The 14,872-nt window shown below is 33.7% G+C and overlaps 2 protein-coding genes across 2 annotated transcripts; one reads left to right on the top strand and one right to left on the bottom strand.

Annotated features, from left to right (window-relative positions):
- Positions 1-604: 604 nt before the first annotated feature.
- Positions 605-5,949, bottom strand: LOC144448809 (proteasome subunit alpha type-3-like). Its single transcript, XM_078139117.1, has 10 exons — positions 5,838-5,949; positions 4,688-4,770; positions 4,465-4,588; positions 4,108-4,140; positions 3,612-3,680; positions 2,968-3,041; positions 2,480-2,549; positions 2,180-2,292; positions 1,346-1,478; positions 605-970 (listed from the first exon to the last, which is right to left on the bottom strand). Exons 1-10 carry the CDS (start codon positions 5,856-5,858, stop codon positions 926-928), a joined length of 765 nt encoding a protein of 254 aa, XP_077995243.1. The 5' UTR covers positions 5,859-5,949; the 3' UTR covers positions 605-925.
- A 91-nt stretch (positions 5,950-6,040) lies between these two features.
- LOC144453848 (bifunctional phosphonoacetaldehyde hydrolase/aminoethylphosphonate transaminase-like) lies at positions 6,041-14,604 on the top strand. The gene is made up of 8 exons (XM_078145215.1): positions 6,041-6,142; positions 7,536-7,676; positions 9,717-9,817; positions 11,096-11,333; positions 11,715-11,879; positions 12,455-12,614; positions 13,241-13,401; positions 14,333-14,604. The coding sequence occupies exons 1-8, from the start codon at positions 6,133-6,135 to the stop codon at positions 14,482-14,484; spliced, it is 1,128 nt and encodes a 375-aa protein (XP_078001341.1). The 5' UTR covers positions 6,041-6,132; the 3' UTR covers positions 14,485-14,604.
- Positions 14,605-14,872: the final 268 nt, after the last annotated feature.

Here is a 14,872-nt window from a genome sequence, read left to right as displayed (position 1 = left end):
GTCAAGGTTTTTGGGGAATTTTATGCCTTCAAGCTGCATGTTATTTTCACTAATAAAGACGTATATACATCAACACTTTCTAACACCTGTTGCATTAGTTTTATTTCGCCACAGAGGGCGCTGTATACATTGACTTCACTACTGGTAATACAGCATTCTTTAAAACTGAACAAGTAGTGACAAGTATATGAATGATGGACCAATTTGACAACACCTGCTATCACGGTCTATCAAAGCAATCAACTTAATACACCTGGTAAAATATTTTGAGAATGGAGAACCAGAGAAATTTCATGGACACTACAAGATTACAGGGCAATAGATACCAATACATAGTTATCTATTCAGGCATTTTTTGTGGCTCTGAAGGGAAGAATAGCTGAAAAAAATGTCATGTGACATCGTTGGAGCCAGGAAGAATAACTTACTAATGATTCGTTGCTATGTTGAGGTATGCTTACTGGCTCAAGGCCCAAAATGACAGATATGCATTCATGGTGGGTCAAACTTTAAAAGTCAGTGCATTATTTGTTCTATACAAATTGGCAACTCACACACAGAAAACTCACACACAGAAAAATAGCACAATAGTATACAGAAACACTAAGAATTTTCACATTTTATTTTTCAACTTTTAGTGTGGACACCAATATGTTACACAGACACATTATTAACTATCTATCTAATATCATGTGTATTTTCTTGGTTACACTTTCAATAAAATGTAGTGTGGTTCATTTACAAAATGGAAACTTGAACAAAGTTGACACTGGTGAGTTCGTCGAACAGTCACATCAAAGCCACAGATGTGATGTGATTTAACTTTTGCATATTACTAGACAGGGCTTCAACCTTTCTGTTTCCAGTCAAATATCCTGCAGAGTTCTCCTATAGATGGTTAGAATCCTTTTGGTCAGATAGTACTTTAAAGATCATCATCATCAGAATCACTCTCCTCTTCCAAGGATTCCTGTACAATAGAATAAACAAAACATTTGACATACTGCCCTCTGGTGTTCAGTATTTGAAAGATGAAATTAAAGATATTGGATATTTGAGATTTTAGGCACACTTCTAGATGTACAGTAATGTATCATACACTATGTGCTTCATTCACAAATCTGACAGGTGAAACTTGTTGAAATAGTTAATTAGTTACTGTGTCTGATCATATTTGAATGAAATATACACCACACTTAGATTTTGAATAGCTACCTAAATCTCAAACCGAACAATAAATTAGATTGTAACATTTGCAAAACAAGTGCAAGGTTGCAAAAAAATTTTCAAAATATATGGTAACTAGTGTGATCAGGGTGCCAGCATTACTGTGAACAGTTCTTACCTTTGCATACTTCTCGGCTTCTTCTCGTACATCTTTAGGGACTACTTCATGTTTACCATTGGTGACATCACCAACCCAACTCAATTCTAGTTCAAATGCTTTATCTTTGACTTCATCATGGACAATATACACTCTATTTGTGATAAAAAAATTCACAAGTTTATAACTCAGTGACAGATCCTGAATAAAAGCACTGATATAAACCATAGGATGTCAGAATGATAAAAGACTCACATTTCTCTGACAAGTACTATATAAACATAAATTTTAGAATAAATATTAGGTTCAGGGAAGTACTTGTTAATTTGAATGAAGAAATACCTAAGATTTGTTAACCTGTAAGAGTAACAAACATGAACAAAGTTTATCTCTGAAATATGAGATATGGTAATCTCAGCTGAGTAACAAACATGAACTAAGTTTATCTCTGATATAGCTGAGATTTGGTAACCTCATAAGAATAATGAATATAAACTAACTTTGCTTCTGAAATATCTGAGATTCGAGTGACCTTGTAAGAATAACGAATATGCACTAAGCTTGCCTCTGAAATATCTGAGATTTGGCAACCTCATAAGAATAATGAATACGAACTAAGTTTGCTTCTGAAATGGCTGGGATTTGGGTAACCTTATGGGAATAACAAACATAAACTAAGTTTCAATACCTCAGGAATATCTGAGATTTGGTAACCTTGTAAAAAGAATATGCTAAAAGTTTGCCTCTGAAATATCTGAGATTTGGTAACCTCGTAAGAATAACAAACATGTACTAAGTTTGCCTCATAACCATATTCTACATACAGTGTCAAACAGTAAAAACAAGTTTACTTACATTTTGGCCACTTCTTTAACTAAATCTTTCATGCTCATATCTTGCATCTTGATTTTTTCTATTTCTGTCTTGGCTGCCTGCTTTGCCTTTCCTGTTGCACAGCCATGGTAACCCTGCAAATGGAGAAATTACATGGTTACAAATAATCACATGAGATGTGAAAGACTGAATGAAATCAAAACAAGTATCTCATACTCTGCTTTCCAAGTGCCAGAAATACCAAATTGACATGCACCTTTTTCCTCAACAAAAGCTGAAAAACTATTCTTCTCTCTCAAATGTTATAGATGCTATACTTACTAGTGCAACCCCTGATGGATCTATCGAGTACATATGTGGACCATCATGTTCATATGAACTTAATATAACACTGAAAGACAAAATGATTTATTTACTATCAATGTATTCCATTTGTTATATACCTTTCATTATTGATGGCAGACTATAACTTTCAATCCAATTTGCATAACTATGAACACATTTGATTTCATTACTTTAAGTCTTTTACAAAATATGACTCAACATAACATCCTAACATTTTATGAGCTAAAGGACTCTTGTCACACCACATTATGCATCTTTACATAATATGGAGTGACTGTACAATAGATATACATTTATAACCTGCTAGGGAGTTAAACCCCTTAACCTGGTTTGCATTACTGGCCAAGATTAGTAACAATGTTCTAATGTACACTTCATACTACTACAATGTATTGATGTCATTGACAAGACACAAAGTTATCCAATTTTACAAATGAATTGACATGGACAATTTATAATCTTACCTGCAGCCAAATGGTCTAACTGCACTATAAATTGTATACTGATGAATATACATGGCTACTCTGTCTGTAAGGTACTGAAAAAAAGATGACAATAGAAGAGTTGATCAACAATGGCTCTAATTTAAAATGTAGTTTTCAGAATATCAACCTCTTTCCCTACAAACATATATGAACAGGTGTAAGAGACTAAACTTTAGACCTTTTGTACTGTACATGTAAAAAGATTTTAACTAATTTCTTCTAAGATATAAACGATAACAAACATATATACACATACTTGATGTGGTCTAAAAATGAGCCAACTTGTCCAAAAAAGTTACACAAAAAAACAGGATATTTGCTACTTCGATTTGTACAGAGATTGGAGCTGAGAGGTTGATGCTGGCAGATATAAAGTGAACATCTTTGGGTATCAGCACTATTTATATCATGAACTTGGCAGACCATCTTGACTTGACAGTTAAATTCTCTAAAAGACTCGTATAGAATCAACTTCCCCTGAAATACTGTATGCAGAATATTCTATAGCATGGCATGGCATACTAATCTCCTGTTTTTGGAAATTTAGTCATCTGGACAGTTAGTTAATAATACCAAAATGGTAAAGATATCTATTGTTAGTTCTGTAGTTTCCATGGCTATACCTTTAGTGGTATTGGTGCTCCATATGTTGATCTGTAATTTGCAGCTTCATCTCTAGCAGTCTCAACAATCTGAAAATACAGAATGTCAAGTGTATATAATGTATTAAAGTACATGATCATCAAAATTCAATAAAAGTTAAAATCAAGCCTGAGATATAAAACCCAATAAACATAATTATTTCAGAAATTGTATTAGCAACTATGTTCTGAAAAAAGTGCATGCAAATGCTTTGGCAAGTGTTTTCTTGTTATGAACAACAAGTAAGATAAGATTTTAAAAATCTTCCTGAAGTGAAATTAAAACAAAACTGTTCAGCATATACTGCCTCATGAGGGTGCTGTAAACAAAAATCAAACTAAAGAGTTTTACTGGCGTTACCCAGTATCCCAATATCAAATGAACATTTCTGCAATTAACATCAGTAGAAAAATTATACAAGCCAATTAAGTGTATTTACTATGTTCAAAAAACAAAACAGGAAGCATGTCTTCTTACCTGTCTGGCATCAGCAAGGAGACCAGCCACAGCCTGCAAAGTAGAAAATAACCGTCATTCTTCTATCATTGGGGAAAGCTAACACAAAATGTTTGACTCAAAACATGTTATGAAAGTTGCAAGTTGATGTAGATGTACATTGGATTATTGTACACTATGGAAGGTAAGTGTCCACACTTTTAATATAATGTGGGACAAATTATGAATAATTGTTTCAACAAACTAAAAACTTGTATTGTTTTTGATGCATAATTGGTATCAAACCTGACCAACAAGACCAGATCAATGATTTTCTATTTAAGAACAATGCAAATGCAAGTAAACAGAAACTTTCTGACAATCTTATCAACTACTCACCATGCCAATATGTTTATCAATATGAAATATCCTTTTATTTGCTCCTACTTCATATAATTTGGATAAAACAAGTTTTTCTACACCAAACACCACTCCATCCTTACCACGTACACCAACAGCAGTCCTGAAATAATAATGCAATGTGGTAAATTATTCTACATCATTGTAATAATCCAATCCAAATTCAGATACATATTTGTTAATGGGACGTTCATTGACTTACCCACTGTTTTCTACTGCTTTCAGGGCATATTCCACTTGAAATACCCTACCATCTGGAGAGAATTGTGATGCAGACAGATCATACTGCAAGGATTGAAGACAAAAGAATGTCAATGAGAATAAGAACATTCAAAATTTTTTTTTGAAATTCCGAATTCTTTGTCTATGTTAGATTTTCTGACATCTGTGAATTCACAGCTTTCAAAAGTTAGTATTGTTATCTGAATATGTTTACAGGAAAGCTGTGATTCCACTTCATAGTGTTTTACCCCATTCATTCTACACCACTCTCCAAGTACTGTGTAAGATAACTGTATGTCTATTCTCCCTTAATAGTAAAATACACAAATATTGCTTTCCTTGATACAATGCTCCCTCTAAAACTTTCTCTGAAATCAGAATGAAAGTGATTTTTCAGCAATGGAAGTATTCAATCAAGTAAAACAGTAGTTTTTTGTTTGTTTTTTATATTGAGAATGGGTAGGTAGTAATCTTCTAGTCTCAAAGTGCAACAATTGAATATAGCGTGAGTGACATAAAACCTGAATGGTGATATCACAACTTTTATTGGCTATTTATTCAAAACAAAATCAGAGAAAGTCTTTGATGATGAAATACCACAAAATTCATTGATATGTGTGTATGTGTTCACTTTCTGGCAAACTTGATTTCTGGCAAATTCAGACATTGTTTAATGGTTGCCAACAGGGTTATGTAATTTCTCTGCCTTGGTTTTCACCCCAATCAATCTATGTCACCTTTTTGGACGGTAGAACATTACTTTCCATACACTGTTCACCTGTAGTGCTGTGCTGAAAGGCATGCAATTATGAAATGCAGTGCATAAGCTATAACACATAACATTAACCATGTTTTGGGTATGAGCTACATCTGACATTCACAGACTTAGCAACAACAAAGTAGACATTTCTTCATTAAAACTCGTCTACAGTACACACTTTCAGTTAAACAACAATATTGTACGTGTTTACATGATGATATTCACTGCTGTGCATCATCAACTTAGTAACGTTATCACGCACATTTTGTCGACTCATTTGTCAATATATCGCTTTGGGATGGTTTGGCAATGTTCTCTCGCACAAGCACGATAGAAAAAGAGAAAACTGTCAGACACAGTGAAAGCTTACCCCAGTACCAATGGAACTCATGTTCGTTGCTTCTTTTTGTTATAAAGAGATTGTAGAGTTTCTATCACAGTTTTGTTCACTTTCCTCTCATGTGCAACAAAGATGGCGGATGTGGAACTGCGCATGTGTATGAAACACTAGAGTCAAAGGTTATATGTAAATAGATTTCGGCTCAGGTATGGTTTTTTATTTATTGATTACACGTAACAAAACCCTAGTACCGGTTACCGCGTGAATGGATATGGATTTGACCAGACATTAATTTTGGGCGCGTTAGACGTTTCATCATTTCATCATGACGTCAGGTAATAGCAGCCTTAAATGATAGACAAAGACTTCGTAATGGCTCTGTATATCATTATATGCATGATTTGAATTTTACTTCGGCTACGTCACCGGAAAGTAGACAGTCTTAAGAAATGGGGGGGGGGGGGTGCACAGGGACACGTGCAATGATATTGCTTGCGTTGGTTGATTTGAGTCAATACTTTTTTTATATAAATTTATGTACTCAACTGTCTAGACATATAGATTGAAAAAATACTAAATATTATTTACTGACACGATGGAGAATGCCATCATGCCACATACGGGTACGAGTACCAGCTGCCACAACTAAACATTTTATCATTGTTATGTTAAGCCGTTTCTTTCAAATTACATTTTCCCAGAAGTCAAATATAAATGCGTAATAATAACCCACAGTATTTGAGATATTTCGTGTTGTCACTTCCATTTTAAACATTGCATTATATTATGATGCAATAACAACTGAAAAATTGGCATTGTAACTAACATTAGCATACAAATCAAAGGTCCTAGTAACAGACAGAAAACAGATATGCAATGGACTGTTCACTTTTTACTGGGGGGGGGGGGGGTCACCAACTGTTGAAAAACATGATTTTCGTGTGTTAGATGAACATTCTGCCGATAGTTTAACTTTACAAGAATTAGTTTAGAATAACATAGAATAGTTAAGTATGTGACTTTGATCAGAAATAAAAGGGTAATAAATTTTGTTTCATTGTCTAGGTTCTTTGAAATTACCTAGACCACTGATTGCACTTAGTCTGGTATACATTTGTTGTCTCTCAATGTTATTGTTGTTGCATGTTGTGATGAAGTGACATTTCATCTTCTATTATATTGCAGGTGTTATGTAATGTAACTGTTTTCTGTTTTTTGGTCTTTTATGTTTACCAATTTAAATTTGTAGATCATGTGAGCTCAGTCTAATTCTTGAAATTAAACCAACTTCCTCTCTATTTTTCATAATTTCAACATAATTGACTGTTTGTATCTTATTGTGTAACAATGTGTTTACAAGTTCTGAGCTTTAAGCCTCTTGTCTGTCTGTCTTCGTCTTTGCTCCATTTCTTGGTGAAATGATAATCTTTACAAATGTTCAAAAAGTGTCGCTTTGTGGTATTGTTGATGTTTGAAATTCCATATTCTTCTTTCATTTTGTTTAAATTATCTATGTATAGGTACATTAATTGTAATATTGACACAGACTTAGTTAGAATATCAAGAACAATCATTCAGTGCTGGATCATAGGATCATGTCTCACAAATTCAACTCATCTTTGCTCCTGTGTTGTTGCTGTTTTTTTGGGGTTTTTTTGTGTGTTTTTTTGTGGGTTTTTTTAATGATATTTGTAAATATATAGTTGTTGTTGATTGTCATCTTTGTAGGTGAAAAGAAACTATTCACACCAGGACCTTTAGGTGTCAGCTTAACAACAAGACAAGCTATGCTGAGAGATGTAGGCTCTAGAGATATAGAATTTATTGAAATTATCAAATTCATACGAAGTAAATTACTTGAAGTTGCAGGTAAGATGACACATATATATATATATATTGCCCAATGCTTGAACACTGATGCAATATTAGTAGCAGAGTTTGATGTAATATTAGTAGCAGAGTTTGATGTAATATTAGTAGCAGAGTTTGATGCAATATTAGTAGCAGAGTTTGATGTAATATTAGGAGCAGAGTTTGATGTAATATTAGTAGCAGAGTTTGATGCAATATTAGTAGCAGAGTTTGATGCAATATTAGTAGCAGAGTTTGATGCAATATTAGTAGCAGAGTTTGATGTAATATTAGTAGCAGAGTTTGATGCAATATTAGTAGCAGAGTTTGATGTAATATTAGGAGCAGAGTTTGATGTAATATTAGGAGCAGAGTTTGATGTAATATTAGGAGCAGAGTTTGATGTAATATTAAGAGCAGAGTTTGATGTAATATTAGGAGCAGAGTTTGATGCAATATTAGTAGCAGAGTTTGATGCAATATTAGTAGCAGAGTTTGATGCAATATTAGTAGCAGAGTTTGATGCAATATTAAGCGCAGAGTTTGATGCAATATTAGTAGCAGAGTTTGATGCAATATTAGTAGCAGAGTTTGATGCAATATTAGTAGCAGAGTTTGATGCAATATTAGTAGCAGAGTTTGATGCAATATTAGTAGCAGAGTTTGATGCAATATTAGGAGCAGAGTTTGATGCAATATTAAGAGCAGAGTTTGATGCAATATTAGTAGCAGAGTTTGATGCAATATTAAGAGCAGAGTTTGATGCAATATTAGTAGCAGAGTTTGATGCAATATTAGTAGCAGAGTTTGATGCAATATTAGTAGCAGAGTTTGATGCAATATTAGGAGCAGAGTTTGATGCAATATTAGGAGCAGAGTTTGATGCAATATTAGGAGCAGAGTTTGATGTAATATTAGGAGCAGAGTTTGATGCAATATTAGGAGCAGAGTTTGATGCAATATTAGTAGCAGAGTTTGATGCAATATTAGGAGCAGAGTTTGATGCAATATTAGGAGCAGAGTTTGATGCAATATTAGTAGCAGAGTTTGATGCAATATTAGGAGCAGAGTTTGATGCAATATTAGGAGCAGAGTTTGATGTAATATTAGGAGCAGAGTTTGATGCAATATTAGGAGCAGAGTTTGATGCAATATTAGTAGCAGAGTTTGATGCAATATTAGTAGCAGAGTTTGATGCAATATTAGTAGCAGAGTTTGATGCAATATTAGTAGCAGAGTTTGATGCAATATTAGGAGCAGAGTTTGATGCAATATTAAGAGCAGAGTTTGATGCAATATTAGTAGCAGAGTTTGATGCAATATTAGGAGCAGAGTTTAATGCAATATTAGTAGCAGAGTTTGATGTAATATTAGTAGCAGAGTTTGATGCAATATTAGGAGCAGAGTTTGATGTAATATTAGTAGCAGAGTTTGATGCAATATTAGGAGCAGAGTTTGATGCAATATTAGTAGCAGGCAGAGCATTATAGACTTATCCAAAGAATAAGGATGTTATAAGTCATTACTCAGAGTTTTGTGCTTCCTCAGTAATTATCAATTAACTGATAAAATTGAGATTGTCAAGGTCGATGATATGTACATATAAATATTTGTGTATACACTGAGGTATACATAACAAGATGGTCAGACTAAACTATTCTTTATGGAGGTTTACATTTCTAAAGTTGTCAAGGGAAAATTTATTTTCATGGAGCATTTGGAGACTAATTCTTATTTTCTGTTCAGTAGCATGCTCTTTTCAGTATTGATTATACATAATTTCTCAGTTATATCACTGAGGAAGTATGAAATGCCACGTAATGACTTATAACATCCATATTCTTTGGATTAAGGATATATATATATATGTATGTATGTATGTATGTATGTATGTATGTATGTATGTATGTATGTATGTATGTATGTATGTATGTAGTTCGTAGCTGATCTGTTTCTTCCTTGTCTGTGGTTCCAATGCAAGAAAACAGTACTTTTGATAGTTAAACTGTTATTTCTAGGTATGAAATGTAACATAGAATGAACTCTATACTTTTACAGGTGTGTCTACTGACAATTTTACATGTGTTCCAATGCAAGGAAGTGGTACTTTTGCCATAGAAGCTGTAATATCTACAACTGTACCAAGAAAATCGGGCAAAGTATTTGATCTCATGTATTTATTTCTTACCAGTTCAAGTGTAGTAAAGGTCCAGTCATTGGTCCACTTATGAAAGCATGCATGCTTGAGCATATTAAATAAGTGAAAACAACGACTGGATCTTTCAGGCTTGTTCAAGTGACGTTGTTTGCCGTGCACCACATGCCTTCCAAATACATGGAAAACAGAGAGTGTTCTTACAAGATATGAAATTATCATTGTTTTTATTTCAAATGAAAATTGAACAAACATACCAAGGCAAAGAAATTTTATTCTGTAATAAATTGTTGTCAAGAGAGATACCATTACAATTTACAATGATTGCCTTTGTTCTTCCCATATTTTGATTTCAAATATATTTCATAACACAATCCAGGCTTTCCAACTATATGGTATCAATAAAGGTTTTTATATCTTTGCGGGGTTCAAACATCAGGGCATGAAAACTGAATATGATATTATTTGCAGTTCTTTTCTCTGTTGTCTCTAAAATTATGGTATAACTGCATGTGTGCTCAGTACAATTTTTCTGTATGCATTGCCTCGCTATCTGTAATGTCTTTAATGGCAAATAATCTGATGTTATCAGACTCGTATTGAATGCTGTCACCTAAACTGAAATTCTTTCACAAAATGATGGATTAAAACATATCTATGTAAATATAACCCAATTATATAACCTGAGAAACTAATTTCTGAAATTCCGTGTGAATATTATAATAATCATGCAATCCAAATAACATATGCAGTACTGTACATTATACATAATATAGTGCCATCTCACATATTTCATGTTTTTGTTGTTGTTATTTTTCATAGGTACTTGCTAATTTTAGCCCTAATTAACTAACTAACTAAGTCATGCTACTGTAATTGGTTTCATCATCTTTGCATTTTATCAACCCATATGTCTAGCTGTGTGTTTATCCATGTCTTCCATTCTTTTCCCATTGTCTGGTGTGACCTTGATGTTGACCCTGACATTGACAATCCAAGTAAATATAAAGTCACTGTTGTGTAAGTGTCCTAATTATGTGTTCCTTCTTATGCACCTTTATTTAGTTTGAATTTGAAAGTTTAATATCAAATACAAAATGTAAAACCTTTTATTGCTTGTCATAGAAGCTTTGTAATATGTTTTGAAAATGTCTATAGACTAAGTATATAAAAGGTTCACAGTTTTGATTATGGTAACTTTTATGAAGCCCAAAAGTATCAACTGGGTTGGAGCTTTGCCAAAGACTTGATGTATATTTTCCTTGTTGCCATTCTTCGACAGATTTTAATCCTGGAAAATGGTTCATATGGAAAAAGGATTGCGAAGATGTGTGAAATCCATGGAATTGATAAGATGGTTCTTCATTTTCCGGAGGATCAATGTGTAGATATTCAGAAAGTTGAAGAGTGTCTTCAAAGTAATGTATTTACCAACATTGCAATAATACATTGTGAGACGACCTCTGGTGTCTTGAATGATGTCAGTAAAGTTGGAAATCTCATCAGAAAGTATAATCCAGGTTTGTAGAATTTTAATACTGATTACCAATATACAGCATGGCCTAGGCTTCCATCTTGTTTTCAACATATGTGAGTGATGGCATGAACATTCTCAACAATAACATGAATGATACAATAGTATTTTGAAAACATTGTATTCACTTATGCATGCATGACATCTGTATCAGATTCTGTATTTGTTGTGCGGGATACTTCTTTGAATACAACCATAATTTGTCTTCATTTTGTTCACAGCTGCATCCTTAGATTGTAAAATGTAGGGTTGGCAATGCGTGAGGGTGGCTTGACACAGTGCATCTTACAGACTACTGCATCCTGTCTTGTCAATGCCATCAATAGTTTTGGTGCACACAAATAATGAATCTTCATTTTGTTCACAGCGGCATCATATATTGTTGACGCAATGAGTAGTTTTGGTGCAGTTCCACTTGACCTTACAGACAGTTCTGTTGACTATTTAGTAAGTTCAGCCAACAAGTGCATTGAGGGTGTGCCAGGTTTTGCCTATGTTATAGCAAAAACAGACAAATTACTCAGCTGTAAAGGTAGGTATAGTTTTCCAGTGTACTATAGACAATATTTTGGTAATGTTACCTGCCTAATTATCTCCCTAAGTTACCTGCCTAAGTGATCAAAATATTACAATAAGTCTTTGCTATTAAACAATTGTTTTTGTTTAGTTGTTAAATCATTCTAGAAATATTATGCATTCACATTATTTATTGAATTGTCAGACTATTTAAAGGTCATGACCATAGTCCCTCTTTGATCGCTGGACTGTTCTATATTAAACTATTTTTTGAAAATGTCAGAACCTTGCCAAAATATTTTCGTCAACATTTTTTTATCTACCCATATTTATTTATCTATTTATCTATTTATTCATTCATTCATTCATCTTTTTTTGTATTCATTTATTTTATTTTTTTATTTATTCATCATTTTCATATTCATATTCATTTCAAAATGAATAAATAAAATATAAGTAAAACAACCCGGCATTTTATGGAAGGTAAATATAGCACCAGTGGCACCATAGCACTGCTGATATTACTGACATTCATTCATTTTATAAATTTATTTATTTATTTATTTATTTATTTATTTTGATATTATTCAGGAATAGCAAGGAGTTTGTCTTTAAACTTACTGGAACAATACGAAGGCTTTGAAGAGAATAGTCTGTTTCGTTTCACTCCCCCAACCCATGTTATGTTGGCTTTCAACCAAGCCTTACTTGAACTTGAAGCTGAAGGAGGAGTCCTTGGAAGGGCTAAAAGGTAGACATATAAATTCATACAAAATTTCAAATATTGCATGTTCTTGATAACTTGTATTTAGTATGATAAACTTTTATTGACATATTGTTAGCTCGTTTGGCTTGTCGTAATTGGCTGGTAAAGTTTCAAGCTTAGCTTGTTGGCTGGCCTTCTTGTAACTTGTATGAATGATTGGCTGGTGTTAGCTGCATGTCACTTATCTGATTGTTATCTGATTGGGGAAATTATTAGCTGAACCTGAGAGAAAATAATAGCAACATCAGTGTTGTTACTTGAGGATCATTCATTAGTTCAGGATCAACTTATTCAATAGCTCTGCCAAAACTGTGTTTCAAACCCATTTTTTTTAAAGATGTTTTTTATATCATGAAAAGGAAAAAAGGAATACGCGACACAATAAAGTACAAACAAAACACATGACTAACACAAACAAACAAACAAAGAGCATCACCTACATTTCAAAATATGTAAAAAAGCAGCTCCCATTTATCAATATATGTGTTTACCAAGTATATTCCTAGATGATGCTATTTGCTTTTGTAAATTATAAATGAAATGAATGTCACACACTTGAATCCTGTTATATGTTGTATGGTGCAATCTTGTAATGTTTTGTTTCTCTCCAGATACAAACAAAACAATGAAACAGTGAGGAGTGGAATGGAAAAACTTGGCTTCCAACAGTTTGTCAACGACAAAGATCAGAGTTACATCATCACAACATACTTGTATCCATCTCATCCAAATTTTGACTTTAAAGAATTCACAACCAGATTGAGTAATAAAGGTATGTAGGGTTAGAATTAGGTGATAGTAAATGTCTGCCTAATTTTGACTTTCAAGAATTCATAACTGACAACCCATCATATCACTTGTGTGTCTCATCATGTTTACCCCATATTTCCCTAGGCTTCATAACCCTCCCACTTTTGATAATCGATGATAACCTCATAGGCTTAATTAAGAGTGACGGCTATTTTCTTTGTTTTTGATTGAAAGTAGCCATCTTGAGTCAGATTAACAACAAAGTTGATGACGCTTAACGTGAATATCATGACGTTTAACGTCCCGTATCAGAAAGTGATATTTTGAATTAAAATGTCACAAGGAGTGATTGATAAGGGCATAGGTATATGATAAATATCACATATCTAGTATAGAGGTACTGTGGCAAGATTAAGATGGCAAAAGTTTTTGACAATACTGTCTTAAAAGTTTGGAGGTAAACACCCAGATGAACGGACATGTTCTTGCAAATGGGTCACTTTTTAAAAAAATCCCTAAACATAGGTTGATAAAGACCTGTACCTATTTCTGGTGAAGGAAAGTCTCAAAAGGTAAGATTGTCTTCAAGAAGTAATACAAATTGTGCCACCGAGTGTCATCTACCATGGCATTTGTAACCGTAGGTGGTCATATTTCTGGGTAATAACCTGTATGGCACCATCATTAGCCAAACAATGCTTATTCATGGATCTTGAGTGTTTAATATGTATATCTCAATCATAGTCCCTCTTTTGCTTAAAAGTACACCCTTAGAAAAAGGTGGATCATGGATGTGTCGAACCTGGGCAGAAAACCCTTGTCTAATATTTATCCAAGTACCCTGACCCATACTCAATCATCTTTTTTACCACCAATGAAATATTTCTTGCCAAGTTTTAATTACTTACCCCACTAGACCTTTGTCTTGATTTTTTTTACATTCTAATTCTCAGGTCAAGTAATTTATCCAGGAAAGAAAACTACTGTGGACTCCTTCCGTATTGGTAATATTGGTCATCTCTTTCCTGAAGACATGATGAAATTACTACAGTGTATTGAAGAAGTGTGTGCAGAAATGGAAATCAGTTTACCCCTAACTAAGTAATGTCAAACTCAACTGTGAGATTCAACTTAGTTATGTGAGACCTCACTGGATAATGTTAGCCCACACTCAGTGATCCTCACTGAATGAAGTGAGACCTCACTGGATAATGTGAGACCTCACTGAATGAAGTGAGACCTCATTGGATAATGTGAGACCTCACTGGATAATGTGAGACCTCACTCAGTGATCCTCACTCAATGAAGTAAGACCTCACTGGATAATGTGAGACCTCACTGAATGGAAGTGAGACCTCACTGGATAATGTGAGACCTCATTCAATGAAGTGAGACCTCACTCAGTGAAGTGAGACCTCACTCAATGAAGTAAGACCTCACTGGATAATGTGAGACCTCACTGAATGGAAGTGAGACCTCACTGGATAATGTGA

Source organism: Glandiceps talaboti, chromosome 2 (assembly GCF_964340395.1).
Source record: "Glandiceps talaboti chromosome 2, keGlaTala1.1, whole genome shotgun sequence".
Taxonomy (NCBI): Eukaryota; Metazoa; Hemichordata; class Enteropneusta; family Spengelidae; genus Glandiceps; species Glandiceps talaboti.
This window is presented reverse-complemented; position numbering and strand designations above follow the sequence as displayed.